Source organism: Saimiri boliviensis, chromosome 4, assembly GCF_048565385.1.
Source record: "Saimiri boliviensis isolate mSaiBol1 chromosome 4, mSaiBol1.pri, whole genome shotgun sequence".
In the NCBI taxonomy this organism is placed as follows: domain Eukaryota; kingdom Metazoa; phylum Chordata; class Mammalia; order Primates; family Cebidae; genus Saimiri; species Saimiri boliviensis.
In genome coordinates, this window is record NC_133452.1 from 100,316,862 (window position 1) to 100,331,533 (window position 14,672).

At 43.0% G+C, this 14,672-nt stretch overlaps 1 protein-coding gene and 1 non-coding gene across 2 annotated transcripts in view; one reads left to right on the plus strand and one right to left on the minus strand.

Annotated features, from left to right (window-relative positions):
- The window catches only part of SLC26A8 (solute carrier family 26 member 8), a 107,371-nt gene that overhangs the window by 38,403 nt on the left and 54,296 nt on the right, over positions 1-14,672 (minus strand). The window contains exons 8-10 of the mRNA XM_074397964.1: positions 11,908-11,990; positions 6,085-6,232; positions 4,795-4,908 (exon numbers count right to left, since the gene is read on the minus strand). Coding sequence (XP_074254065.1) covers positions 4,795-4,908; positions 6,085-6,232; positions 11,908-11,990 — 345 coding nt within the window. The remainder of the gene's footprint in view (positions 1-4,794; positions 4,909-6,084; positions 6,233-11,907; positions 11,991-14,672) is intronic.
- LOC120363336 (U4 spliceosomal RNA) lies at positions 12,442-12,582 on the plus strand. Its single transcript, XR_005578904.1, has one exon. It is a non-coding gene; the product is annotated as a U4 spliceosomal RNA (small nuclear RNA).

Here is a 14,672-nt window from a genome sequence, read left to right on the forward strand (position 1 = left end):
AACTGGCCACAGGCCTGCTAGGGCTCCTCACGTCCCCTTGCCATGGGTCAGGCCTGCCAGTGCCTCAGGCTGGGGCTGTGGCCAGAAGGACAGGTAGGTTTTGCTGTAGCCACTGGAGGGAAGTGAGTTCTAGATAGCAAGAAATTAAGTGAAATCTAGACACATATACACAGTTTGCATTTATGCCAGATAAAAAATAAAAGTAAAGTGACCCTTGATGGCAGGTTATTTTTTAGAGGTTCAGAGCCAGCCCCCTACTTCTCTTTTCTGCAGTCCTAAGGAACTTTGAAGAAATGGGGTATTCTCAGGCAGAGTGAATCAAAAGTCCCCAGGGGGCGGGGCACAGTGGCTCATGCCTGTAATCCTAGCACTTTGTGGGGCCCAGGTGAGAAGATCACTTGAGGCTCAAAGTTTGGGCAATTTAGCGAGATCCTGTCTACCAAAAAAATTTTTTTAAAAATCTTAAGGCCTCCAGAGATAAGAAGTGGAGAGGAAACTCCACTGCCGTGGAATGAAGAAGATGAATGAGTCTCAGAGGCCTTTTCTAGTCCAGATTAGAAACTCAAGAGCAGGCGTCCCCAAACTGCGGCCCCCTGAGGCCATTTATCCGGCCCCCGCCGCACTCCAGGAAGGGGCACCTCTTTCACTGGTGGTCAGTGAGAGGAGCACATTATGTGGCGGCCCTCCAACGGTCTGAGGGACAATGAACTGGCCCCCTGTGTAAAAAGTTTGGGGATGTGCCAGGCGCGGTGGCTCAAGCCTGTAATCCCAGCACTTTGGGAGGCCGAGGCGGGTGGATCATGAGGTCGAGAGATCGAGACCATCCTGGTCAACATGGTGAAACCCCGTCTCTACTAAAAATACAAAAACTAGCTGGGCATGGTGGCGCACACCTGTAATCCCAGCTACTCAGAAGGCTGAGGCAGGAGAATTGCCTGAACCCAGGAGGCGGAGGTTGCAGTGAGCCGAGATCGCGCCATTACACTCCAGCCTGGGTAACAAGAGCGAAACTCCGTCTCAAAAAAAAAAAAAAAAAAAAAATGTTTGGGGATGCCTGCTCAAGAGTATAGTCTGGGCAGCTGCCGTGTTTAGGGCCAGGGGCCAGAAGCACTCTCTGCTTGAGCCAGCAATTTGCAATGGGCATGTCAAGGTTTCAGGGAGGGCTTAGCAGCATTCCTAGGGACATGTCTCCCTGTGGAGGGATGCTGCACTCACTGCATTGAGAGGTGTCACAGGCAGGAACTGTGCTGTGCATGTGAACAAGGTGGCAGCGGAAAACAAAATGAGTGCCATAGGCTACCTTTCAGGCAGACCTTCTGTCCAGCAGGCTAAAATGCTAAAAATGGGCTTGCTCAGGGTTTGGAAATTCAATCATCCACCAAAACCCTCCCCAAACCTGGCCTTTCTATTCCCAGAATCAGTGAGTGCAGTTGGCAAAACAATTCTTCCTCTAGACTTCCTCTGCATTGCACACACAAGTGGAATCCTGCCTTTAAGACAGCTCTGAGGCTGAACTGAAGCCCTTCTTCCTCCTTATGTCTACATATATCCTCAGCTTACCGCAACCTCCGCCTCCTGGGTTCAGGCAATCCTCCTGCCTCAGCCTCCTGAGTAGCTGGGATTACAGGCACGCGCCACCATGCCCAGCTAATTTTTTGTATTTTTAGTAGAGACAGGGTTTCACCATGCTGACCAGGATGGTCTCGATCTCTTGACCTCGTGATCCACCTGCCTCGGTCTCCCAAAGTGCTGGGATTACAGGCGTGAGCCACCACGCCCGGCCATGTCTACATATATCCTAAACCCCTTTCAGTACTCCACGAAATCCCACTTCTGCCATCATTCTCCCTCTTGCAATATTTATGCTGCTTGAAAAAAAAAATTGTCCTCATTTTGCACTCAGTTTTCCTTGAACTGTGATTTAGTTTTTTTCTAGCTGTGCACATCTTGTCTCCCAAATTCACTTTATGCTTATATACTGTATAAACAAAGTATGTCATAAAAAGTTAGTGGAACTAATCTCTGGAATTGCCATTTCCATTTCCTCTTATAAAACTCATTTTGACTCCAAAGTTTTTGCATGCTTGTATGAAACAGTCTTCTTTTTAACATAGCCCAAATTTCTTCTGTCTGTTAAGCAGTAGTGGAAAAGGCCAATGTGTCTGGAAGAAGCTCTGTGACAAACAAAACTTGGTCCACATAAAATTGGTACAATGTAGTCTTTCTTTTTTTTTTTTTTTAGAGACAGGGTCTCGCTATGTTGCCCAGGCTGGAGTGCAGTGGCTATTCACAGGCGAAATCCCACTACTGATCAGCACCAGAGTTTTGACCTGCTCCGTTTCCGACCTGGGCCGGGTCACTCCTCCTTAGGCAACCTGGTGGTCCCCACTCCCAGGAGGTCACCATATTAACGCCAGACTTAATGCGGACACCCGATTGGCACAGAGCACTACAGCCCAGAACTCCTGGGCTCAAATGATCCTCCCACCTCAGCCTCCTGAGTAGCTGGGACTATAGGCACGTACGTGTCACCGCACCTGGCCAGTGTAGTCCTACTCTAGATCAATCTGTCCAACCTGCAGCCTGCAGGCCACATGTGGCCCAGGACATCTTTAGATGTAGCCCAATGCAAATTCATAAACTTTCTTAAAACATTATAAAATATTTTTGCAATTTTTTTTTCTCATCAGCTGTTGTAAGTGTTGGTACATTTTATGTGTGGCCCAAGACAATTCTTCTTCCAATGTGGCCAGGGAAGCCAAAAAATTGGATACCCCTGCTGTATACCCATGCTCTCACCCCTGTCTAATCTTTCTGAATTGTATTAGCTTTTACCTTATGCTTCACCACATATTTGCCCCATGGACTATGACACTTTGTCTTTCCATGTGAAAGTTTACTATTCATTCTGCTGACACATTAGTTTCTGACCATGGCTACATCTTTTGCTGAGTTTCTTCAGCAGAGGCTTGTCTTTGACCTCTGCCACTGTTTCTCTGGCATCTGAATGCTGACTCATGCCCTGGGCAACCTGTTTCAATTCTGATAGCTCTCTGACATTTTGTCACGCTACATAGTTGAGATGGGTTAGCATGTTGTAACTTTTATTTAGTCAGTTCAAAACTCAGGAACATTAGGCCAGGCATGGTCCTTCATGCCTGTAATCCCAGCACTTTGGGAGACCAAGGCAGGTGGATCACTTGAGGTCAGGAGCTCGAGACCAACCTGGCCAACATGGTAAAACCCCATCTTTGCCAAAAATACAAAAATTAGCTGGGCATCATGGTGCATGCCTGTAATTCCAGCAACTCAGAAGGCTGAGACAGGAAATCACTTGAGCCCGGGAGGCGGAGGTTGCAGTGAGTTGAGATCACGCCACTGCACTCCAGCCTGGGTGACAGAGCAAGACTGTGTCTCAAAACAAAAACAAAAACAAAAAAACAAAATTCATGAACATTAGACTTATAAAATCTCATGCCTGCAATTAGACACTTTGCCTCCACAGTCTTTTCGATCACCATAGTCGGCTATGCTTAACACACACCTCAACATTTAGTTTACTGGCACAGAATACCTGCAGAAAATCTGACCTAGATAATTTTCTCTTACACACAAGTAGAACATTTAAACATTCTCTAGGCTGTCCTAGACAAAGACCTGACTCCTTGTCCTGAAAGCCCCTTGCCATGCCCTTTGACGAACCATGAAAATTCTGTTTGCTGCCAGGGTGGGTAGAGCTGTATTATTGCTTCCCAGACAAGGTGTGAGAATGCATCTTCCAATAGTGGGGAAAAACATTAGCAGATGATGGTAAGTTTACCTGAAATATTCTTTTGTTGTTTTTGTTTTTTATTTTGTTTTATTGAGGTGGAATCTCATTCTGCCACCCGGGTGGAGTGTAGGGGCACCATCTCAGCTCACTGCAATCTCTGCCTCCTGGGTTCAAGTGATTCTCCTGCCTCAGCCTCCTAGGTAGCTGGAATTACAGGCGTGTGCCACAACGCCCAGCTATTTTTTGTTTGTTTTTTTCTAGTAGAGATGGGGTTTCACCATGTTAGCCAGGCTGATCTTGAACTCTTGTCCTCAAGTGATCCACCCACTTCAGCCTCCCAAAGTGCCAGGATTACAGGCATGAGCCACCACACCTGGCCGGTTTATTTGAAATATTCTTATCCTTTAGATATGTTATGTGGAAAGTGGGGTTTTGTGACCTAATACATGGAAACCTCTCACATATAATGTTTCTTTTTTTTTTTTTTTTTTTTTTTGAGACGGAGTTTCACTCTTGTTACCCAGGCTGGAGTGCAATGGCGCGATCTCGGCTTACCGCAACCTCCGCCTCCTGGGTTCAGGCAATTCTCCTGTCTCGGCCTCCTGAGTAGCTGGAATTACAGGCACGCGCCACCATGCCCAGCTAATTTTTTGTATTTTTAGTAGAGACGGGGTTTCACTATGTTGACCAGGATGGTCTCGATCTGTTGACCTCATGATCCACCCGCCTCGGCCTCCCAAAGTGCTGGGATTACAGGCTTGAGCCACCGCGCCCGGCCTCACATATAATATTTCTATAGAAAATGACCTTTAAGTTTCACATTGACAAGAAACTTTAAAGGCAAAATCTGAGCAAAAATTAAGGCAAGCATGGAATCGAAATTCTTCCCAGAGGTCTTTCCCATTAAGCATAACATTAAAACAGCAACAAAATTAAACCCATTTAATTCCCTATTATGAATATACATACGAATTGATATAAATATGTTTATGTATTAGAGATCAAATTGTATTTCAACACACCTGTTGTCTTCCTCCAGATTTATCCTGGATAATAGTCCTGGCAACAGCACCAGTAAACACACAAGATCTGAAAAACGAACTGACGACATTGCAAAGGCCGATGGCTATTAAATCCTGTGAAGAAATGGCAGATGTCTTAGGCCCCCTCTTTGTTGAAGAATGCTGATTTTATTTTGAGCTGAAGGTATACCGTTTTTTGTTTTTTGTTTTTTGTTTTTTTTGTATATGAAGATAAGGTTGTTTTGATCACTTGAAAGAATAGATTGATGCCAGGTGCAGTGGCTCATGTCTGTAATCTCAGCACTTTGGGAGGCTGAGGTGGGCAGATCGTGAGGTCAGGAGTTTGAGACCAAACTGTCCAATACGGTGAAACCCCGTCTCTACAAAAAAATACAAAAATTTGCCGGGCATGTTGGCGCACGCCAGTAGTCCCAGCTACTCAGGAAGCTGAGGCAGGAGAAACACTTGAACCCAGAAGGCAGAGGTTGCAGTGAGCCAAGATTGTACCACTGCACTCCAGCCTGGCAACACAGCAAGACTCCATCTAAAAAAAGAAAAAAGAAAAAAGAAATAACAGACTGAACTATTATCAGAAAGAACAAAAGGATGGCACATCTGATTTTCTTGATTAAACAGAATCATCATTTTAGCTAGTCATCACAAGGAAAGTGCTTTTTTTAAGGTGAGAAAATGAGACTCTGGCATTTTTATTCTCTTTCAAGTGATCACCAGGGCTTAGGATGACAGTGAGAAGCACAATGCTCTTCTCCGTGCCTTTTGTACTACCCTAAACGCCAAATGGGAACACTTATTGCTTCCATATTTCCCTCTTGAGTTCTAGGGAAAGGGCCAAATTCAGAGTGGTTGAAGATTTTCCCTAAAAAATAAAAGCAAAAGACAAAAACTATTTCTGGGAGGCCAACTGTATGATATTAGCAGCCCTGGGTTTTTACAGGATGTTGTGCAGCATTTCTTATCGCACCTCAGTATGTGGTTGGAGGACTTGGTAGAAAGCAAGCTAAAATTAAGAAAAGTGAAACTCTCTTAGCTTCACAACACGATACCATAATTTTCTGGCCTCTCTGTGCCATATCTGTTCTAGGGCAATAACACTCAAGTTAATTCAAGTGGCCTCGCAGTTAAGCATCCCTCAAAAATTCTTTGTGATTACTGTCCAAACCATGGTCCAAGTTGCTCTTGGGTTAAAAAAGACTCCAGCCTTCATGTTGGCAGGAGGCTTGGATTAAAGAACAAAGACTTAAGGATCAGAGGAGGTAATAGTCCTCTCACCTGGTTGGAATTGACACTGTAGTTGTGAAGACTGGCAATCTTCTTGCCCAGAAATATGAGCACAAAGGAGCTCACCAAAGACAAGGAGATTGCTTGTAAAATTATGTCAGGAAGAAAGTTGAAATCTGGTGTTGTAGGAAACAGGAAGCTGGAATAAAATAGTGGAATTATTTCTGGATAGCAGGAACCCTTGGTACCTCCACCATCTTATTATTACTGGGCAGTCCTGATCTTTTTTTTTTTTTTTTTAAATGACAATAGGGACAAGTGGAGAAATTGAGGCAGCAGCCTTCCAAAACTGCCAGCAAACCAAGCCAAGTTATGAAAGCCATTAAGGGAACATGCTGCTGTGTCTTGTAGTTCAATGTTTTTGCCAAGTTGCAATGGCAATCATCAGAACAGGCAAAACCTTAAGGATGCATGAAAAATGGTGTCTTGAGACATTTGAGACCATACCAGTGGGTGAACAATAGGCAGATATTTAAGGAAGAAATGATGCCTGTTTTATAGAAACTCTTCCAGAAGTTGAAGATAAGGCAATACTTTCTAAATCTTTCTATAATGTCAACATATGGCCAGGTGTGGTGGCTCACGCCTGTAATCGCAGCACTTTGGGAGGCCAAGGCAGGTGGATCACTTGAGGTTAGGAGTTCAAGACCAGCCTGGCCAACATGATGAAACTCTGTCTCTACTAAAAATACAAAAAAATTAGCCAGGTGTGGTGGTGCACACCTGTAATCTCAGCTACTCAGGAGACTGAAGCATGAGAATCGCCTGAACCCAAGAGGCAGAGGATGCAGCGAGCCAAGATTGTGCCATTGCACTCTAGCATGGGTGATAGAGTAAAACTCAGGCTCAAAAAAAAAAAAAAAAATCAACATACTTTGATACCAAAACCAGACACAGATAGTACAAGGAAAAAAACAGACAAAAAACAACTCAGGCCAATATCCTTCATAAACATAAATGCAAAAATTCTTATTGTTTTAGCAAGTTAATATATAAAAGGATAATACACTATGACTAAGTAGGGTTTATCCCAGAATGAAGCATTCGTTTAGCAGCCAGAAATCAGCTGGGCATGGTGGCTCATGCCTGTAATCCCAGCACGTTGGGAGGCCAAGGCCAGTGGATCATGAGGTCCAGAATTCAAGGCCAGCCTGGCCAACATGGTGAAATCCCATCTCTACTAAAACTACAAAAAATTAGCTGGTCATGGTAGTGTGCACCTGTAATCCCAGCTACTCAGGCAACTGAGGCAGGAGAATTGCTTGAACTTGGGAGGCAGAGGTTGCAGTGAGCTGAGATCACACCATTGCACTCTAGCCTGGGCGACAGGGCGAGACTCCGTCTCAAACACAAAAACAAAAACGGTCAGAAATCCATGGGGAGAAATGCCAGATATAGGTGATGGGGAAGAAGGCAGCAAATCACACTGCCACGTGTGTACCTATGCAACAATCTTGCATGTTCTTCACATGTACCCCCAAACCTAAAATGCAATAAAAATATATATAAAATTTTTTTAAAAAAGATTCACATGGTGATTCAGCATCAGCATGCAAACCCCACTGAGTGCAATATAATATTAAAAATGTGTCCTCTAAATGAAACTCAATTCAAATAGTTGGATCGAAAATACTGAAAATGATTTTATTTTTACAGACTGGTAGTCTTTGTACCCTTGAGCACAATAATAAACATTTCATTTTGAAAAAAAAAATCAAGCACAATATTAACAGACTAAAGAAGAAAAAGAAATCTTGATAATTTGTGGGGAGTGGTGTTTTTCCATAGATCCATACTGGCGTAATTCTTTAAGTTGAATCTGGAAGCACAAATATGCTTCCTTTTCCATTTCTCTAGATTACTTTCTAAGTCAGAAAAAAATACTCTTCGAAGTGTTTCAGATAAGATTTGCTATTTGAAATGTTTATCGTTCTTTTATATTTAATCACTTTGTTAAAGACAAATATGTATGCCTCAACAGTTGACTTACTTCTGATGAATTATATAAAAATCCAAATTCAGGCTGCGCATGGTGGCTCACGCCTGTAATCCAAGCACTTTGGAGGCCAAGGTGGGCGAATCACCTGAGGTCGGGAGTTCAAGACCAGCCTGACCAACACGGTGAAACCTCGTCTTAAAAAAAAAGAAAAAAAATCCAAATTCAATGAAATGAATCATGTAAATATCTTTGGGAAAATTATTTTACAAGAAATTTTGTGATATAGATTTCCACAAAGCAAATAATCCCTTATCTAATTAAAATTTCTTATTAGTTTATGCATTTTAAACTTTTTCTTTGAGTAAAAGAATTTACTTTTAACACTTCAAAGAGCTAAATATTTTCTTCACCAGCCAACTATGTCTTCTTTCTTTTTGGTATTGAGACCGGGTCTTGCTCTGTTACCCAGGCTGGAGTGCAGCGGTGTGATCATGGCCCACTGGAGCTTCACCTTTCCTCAGTAAATCCTCTCACCTCAGCCTCCCAAGTAGCTAGGATTTCGGATGCATGACACCACACCCAGTTAATTTTTTTTTTTTTTTTTTTGTAGAGATGGAGTCTCACCATGTTTCCCAGGTTGGTCTCAAAATTCTGAGCTCAAGCAATCTGCCTGCCTCAGCCTCCCACAGTGCTGGGATTAGAGGCATGAGCCACCATGTGTGGCCTAACTATGTCTATTTTAATTCCTTATTTATAATTTATAACTTACAAGCATCTTCGCATTTTCCTGGTAATGAGCTAAGGAGAAGCATAACTGAATACTTAGAGGTAGGCATTTAAGTTATTATCAAATTCCACCTTTTTTTTTTTTTTTAATAAAGACGGGGTTTCACCATGTTGGTCAGGCTGGTCTTGAACTCCCGACCTCAGGTGATCCGCCTGCCTTGGCCTCCAAAGTGCTTGGATTACAGGCTTGAGCCACCATGCCTGGCCATATTTCACCTTTTTGTCTTTATAAGAAGCTAGGTAAGAATGTGGTTGTCCCAAAGAGGTACACAATAAATACCCCAATCTATATTAGTAAAGCTTGAATATCTAGCATGATAACAACATAAACTACTGTTTTTCCTTTTTGTTCTCTGTAACATTCAGTTCTTGTTAGCAAATGGTGGTAAATGGGGACATGGACACAGCAGGAACTAACTTAAATTGTTCAATCTTACTAGTCTCTAGCAACCCTGGATAAATACGTAATGAAAGAGAAAGCTTAAAGCAATGCTTAAAATTAGACTTTTTAAATGCTCACTTGTCCATCTGTACCTTTGAATCTTATGATAAAAGATAAGCAGAACTTGGCTGTGCATGTTTTTCTTTTTTGAGATAGTCTCCCTCTATTGCCCAGGCTGGAGTGCAGAGGTGTGATCTCGGCTCACTGCAATCTCCAACTCCCGGGTTCAAGTGATTCTCATGTCTTAGCCTCCCAAGTAGCTGAGATTACAGGCACACACCACCATGCCCGGCTAATTTTTGTATTTTGAGTAGAGACAGGGTTTCACCATGTTGACCGGGCTAGTCTTGGACTCCTGACATCAAGTGATCCACCTGCCTCAGCCTCTCAAAGTGCTGGGATTACAGGCATGAGGCACTGTGCCCAGCCTGGCTGTGTGGTTTTGACATCATTAATAACAGAAGCATATTGTGCAAGAATAACAGAGTGGTTATAATTGCAGACTTTGGAATTAAGGAGAAATGAGTTCAAATGGTTGCTAGCCGGGCGCAGTGGCTCACACCTGTAATCCTAGCATTTTGGGAGGCTGAGGTGGGTGGATCACCTGAAGTCAGGAGTTCAAGACCAGTCTGGCCATCACAGTGAAACCCCATCTTAAAAAAAAAAAAAATGGTAGCTCTACCACTGAGGAGCAATGTGCTAAGTCATTTAAAGACCGCATGCTGGCTGGGCGTGGTGGCTCACGCCTGTAATCCAAGCACTTTGGAGGCCAAGGTGGGCGGATCACCTGACGTTGGGAGTTCAAGACCAGCCTGACCAAATGGTGAAACGCCGTCTTAAAAAAAAGAAAAGAAAAGAAAAAAGATGGCTAGCCTTAGTTCACTTAGCGTATAAAAGAAGACAATATCTACTTCAAAGCATTACTGTGGGGAGCAAATGAAATAATACAAATATGTAAAGTGTAAAGAACAGCAATCCCATTGCTGTTCTTACTATGTTTTTCTTGAGGACAGAGACCCTGACTTGCTTATCTTTGTACTCCCTAGTACCTAGGTGGGGTCTGCTCACATTTTTTAATTGACTGGAATTTCAAGTTGATTCAGTTATCATCAGATTTCAATGAGAACTAGGTAGGATATGAGACTAGTTTAATCTAGTTATGTCAAAATAGCCTACATTTGCCAGGGTGTGGTGACTCATACCTGTAATTCCAGCACTTTGGGAGGCGGAGGCAGGAGGATCACCTGAGGCCAGGAGTTCTAGAACAACCTGGCCAACATGGTGAAACCCTGTCTCTACAAAAAATACAAAAATCAGCTGGGCATGGTGGCGGGCACCTGTAATTCCAGATACTCGAGAGACTCAGCAGGAGAATCACTTGAACCCAGGAGGTGGAGGTTGCAGTGAGCTGAGATTGCGCCACTGCACTCCAGCCTGGATAACATAGCAAGACTCAAAAAGAAAAAAGAAAAAGAAAAGCCTACATTTTGTGATCCTGGAATTTAGCAAGTATCCTTCACTCTTTACAGGATTCCTTATTATGCAATGTGAGGAAATGGGCAATGCTCTTCAAAGACCTGCCTGTGAGTCAAGAAACTGCAGTATATTGCCTTTCTTAGCTAATGTGATTCATCTGATTAAGGGTTTTTTTTTTTTTTTTTTTTTTTAAATTAAATTAGATTTCTGAGAAAACTTGGGAACCACTGATTAAGGTTTAAAAAAAAAATTCCTAACAGAAGCAAGAGCGGTGCTTGGTACCTGGTAAGAATTATAATGTAAATTACAGTCACTGGTAAGAATTATAATGTAAATTGATTGTGAGTTCTTAAGAACTGCATGTGCTAGGCTATTTGAAGATCACTTTCTACCCACAGGAAAAAAATAATATTTTTCAAGGGAACCAATTCTGGCCAGGCACCGTGGCTCATGCCTGTAATCCCAGCACTTTAGGAGGCCGAGGCAGGAGGACTGTTTGAGCCCAGGGGTTTGAGACTAGCCCAAGCAACATGGCAAAGTGCTGTCTTTATTAAAACTGCAAAGAATTAGCTGGGCATGATGGTGGGCGCCTGTAGTCCCAGCTATTCAGAGGGCTGAGGTGGGAGGATCGCTTGAGCCTGAGAGTTCAGCAGTGCAGTGAGCCAAGATTGTACCACTGCACTCCAGCCTAGGCAACAGAATGAGACTCTGTCTCAAAAATAAATAAATAAATAAACATAGAGCACCAATTTAGTCTTAAGTTTGTGAAGGCAGAAGAAACATTCACCTTCTGAGCTCGGAGCCGCAGGAAAGAGGCTAAAAAACCCGAGGCATCTCTTGTCCACCCCTTGAGAGTTAATCAGAGAGGCATGGTAGTTGGGAAGGCCTATCAGGTGTTATGAAAAGAATATGAGTTTCTCTGGTATTCAGTGCATATAACAGTTTTCCTGGATAAGGGGATTGGCTCAGCTGTGATAAGAGAGGCAGAGGCTGACCAGAGAAGACACAAGGAGTTGTCCCAAACCCTTCTCCTTTCGTGAGCCTCTGTGTTCTCAAATGAATTTTGGTTTGGCCAGAGACTGCTAGTAGAAAATATCAATCAGGCTGCGTGGCCAGAGGCTAAGAGAGGGTATCAAAGAGAAAAGCCCTTTTGGAAAGTGGAATTACTGACCTATAAGGAATCATGTCAATAAGCGTCTCGCTGGTTTCTGTGGCCATGCTTATCTTGTTTGCAAACACAGTGAAGCCAATAATCTGTAGGGCGTAAAATAAATAAATAAATAAATAAAAGGGAGGGGCATATGAATACCTATATATAGTGCATTGTTTCCAGGCGCAGAGCTGCCCCCAACCTCTGGCAGCTCGGAAAATAAAACACGTGGCAGTCCCTGTGCATGCAAGTCAGAGAGGGAGGCATGGCTAGCTCAGCGGAGCAACACGCATCACAGCTCTTCCCTGATTATTTTGGTTCTCTAAGCTCCTTTTGACATTGTAGCCAGAGTGCGAAACAACTTGGTCTGTGATATAATGATGGGAACAAATGGACGCCTTGAACTTCTGACTCCCCACCAACTTTATTTATTTTTTCTTGTTTTAATATTTAATATCTTTGAATCTCAATGGCTTTCAGTAGATTGATCCATTTAAATGCTGAATGACTTGGGAAATAACCTGTCCCATTGCTGCTCTTTAAATAAAGAGATGTAGCTTTATGCAGTGGCAGTATCGTAGCCAATGAGGTTTATCCGAGGCGCGATTATTGCTAATTGAAAACTTTTCCCAATACCCCGCCGTGACGACTTGCAATACAGTCGGCACTGGCAATTTTTGACAGTCTCTACAGAGACTGATTTAAAATAAATAAATAAATAAATAAATAAATAGATGTGTATTTCAGACGTTTTTTAAGACGGGGTTTCACAGTGTTGGTCAGGCTGCTCTTGAACTCCCGACCTCAGGTGATTCGCCCACCTTGGCCTCCAAAGTGCTTGGATTACAGGTATGAGCCACCACGCCTGGCCAATGTATTTCAGAGTTTATCAGGAAGTGGGGAATCTCCCCACCAACTTTAAACATTTAGATTAATATAAACATGTTGCTCATGCCTATAATCCCAGCTCTTTGGGAGGCTGAGGCGGGCAGATCCTCTGAGGTTAGGAGTTTGAGACCAGCCTGACCAATATGGTGAAACCCCGTCTTAAAAAAAAAAAAAAACAAAACAAAACAAAGAAGATTAATATAAACATGTTTTCAGATAATGGCTGTATCAAGTTTTCAGTTTCAAAAGTTTTTAGTTCCAGGCATATTGTAGTAATACAGATATGCCTTTTAGGGGCTTGTTGAGGTATACCGAGAAAGAAACATAATTTTTTTTTTTTTTTTGAGATGGAGTTTCATTCTTGTTACCCAGGCTGGAGTGCAATGGCACGATCTCGGCTCACCGCAACCTCCGCCTCCTGGGTTCAAGCAATTCTCCTGCCTCAGCCTCCTGAGTAGCTGGGATTACAGGCACACGCCACCATGCCCAGCTAGTTTTTGTATTTTTAGTAGAGACGAGATTTCACCATGTTAACCAGGATGGTCTTGATCTCTTGACCTCGTGATCCACCCGCCTCAGCCTCCCAAAGTGCTGGGATTATAGGCGTGAGCCACTGCACCCGGCCTGAAAGAAACATAATTAACTCTTAATAATATGGAGCAACATTTAATAGCACAAAGAAAAAAAGTCTGTAGCAAAGCAAGTACCTGCTTTTCCATCCTTTCATTACTGCTAAAAATGGTAATTCTCCTTCTAGTCCCTGACTTTTAATTAGAGGAAAAAGAGACAACCTAGCAGCCGTTATAGCTTATACAGACTCTGCATCAATGCAGATTAAACCAGACACAAGAGACCTGAATTCCCAGGTTTTAAATAGCTGTTATACGGTTGCTTTATCCCATTCTTCCTACTGACACATACATCTTTCCCCAGCATCTACTGTAGGAGTTCAGCAGATGCTGAAAATGATAGCAGTTGGCTAACCTGTGATACTGTTATCAGATGAAGACCCCGAGGAAGCCTACAGATTAGAATGGAAGGAAGAATCTGGATCCCAGCGTGGATCAGAGAAGAAGAGCCTTGGTTTTTACATGGCAAGGAACTTTTATTTCCAGTATAAAGGTAGTATTTGCTCACAGAGAAAAATGAAGAAAACATGAAACACTGAAAAACAAATGCATCCAAAGACAACCATTGCTGACATTTTTTTTGTGTTTGCTATACAGCTTAAATACACATAAATTATGAACATGTGGCCAGGCATGGTGGCTCACACCTGTAATCTCAGCACTTTGGAAGGCCGAAGTGGGCACATCACCTGAGGTCAGGAGTTTGAGGCCAGCCTGACCAACACGGTGAAACCCCATCTCTACTAAAAATACAAAAATTAGCCAGGTCTGGTGGTGCATGCCTGTAATCCCAGCTACTCAGGAGTCTGAGGCGGGAGAATTGCTTGAACCTGGGAGGTGGAGGTTGCGGTGACCAGAGATCGTGCCATTGCACTTCAGCCTGGGTGACAGAGCAAGACCTGTCTCAGGAAAAAAAAAATTAGGAACATATAGTATATATAATTTCTTATTGCCAAGGGACCCTTGAATTGTCAGTATATTCTACCTGGATCTCAGTTGTTGGCTTGAAATTTTTCCTAAATATTTGAGTCTGCTCTTTTATTTATTTATTTATTTTGAAATGGATTTTCAGTCTTGTTTCCTGGGCTGGAGTGCAACCTCCACTTTCTGGGTTCAAGCGATTCTCGTGCCTCAGCCTCCTGAGTAGCTGGGATTACAGGCATGCATCACCATGCTTGGCTAATTATTGTTTCTGTTTTTCTGTTTGCTTGTTTGTTTTTTGAGAAGTCTGGCTCTATCACCCAGGCTGGAGTGCAGCGGCGTGATCTC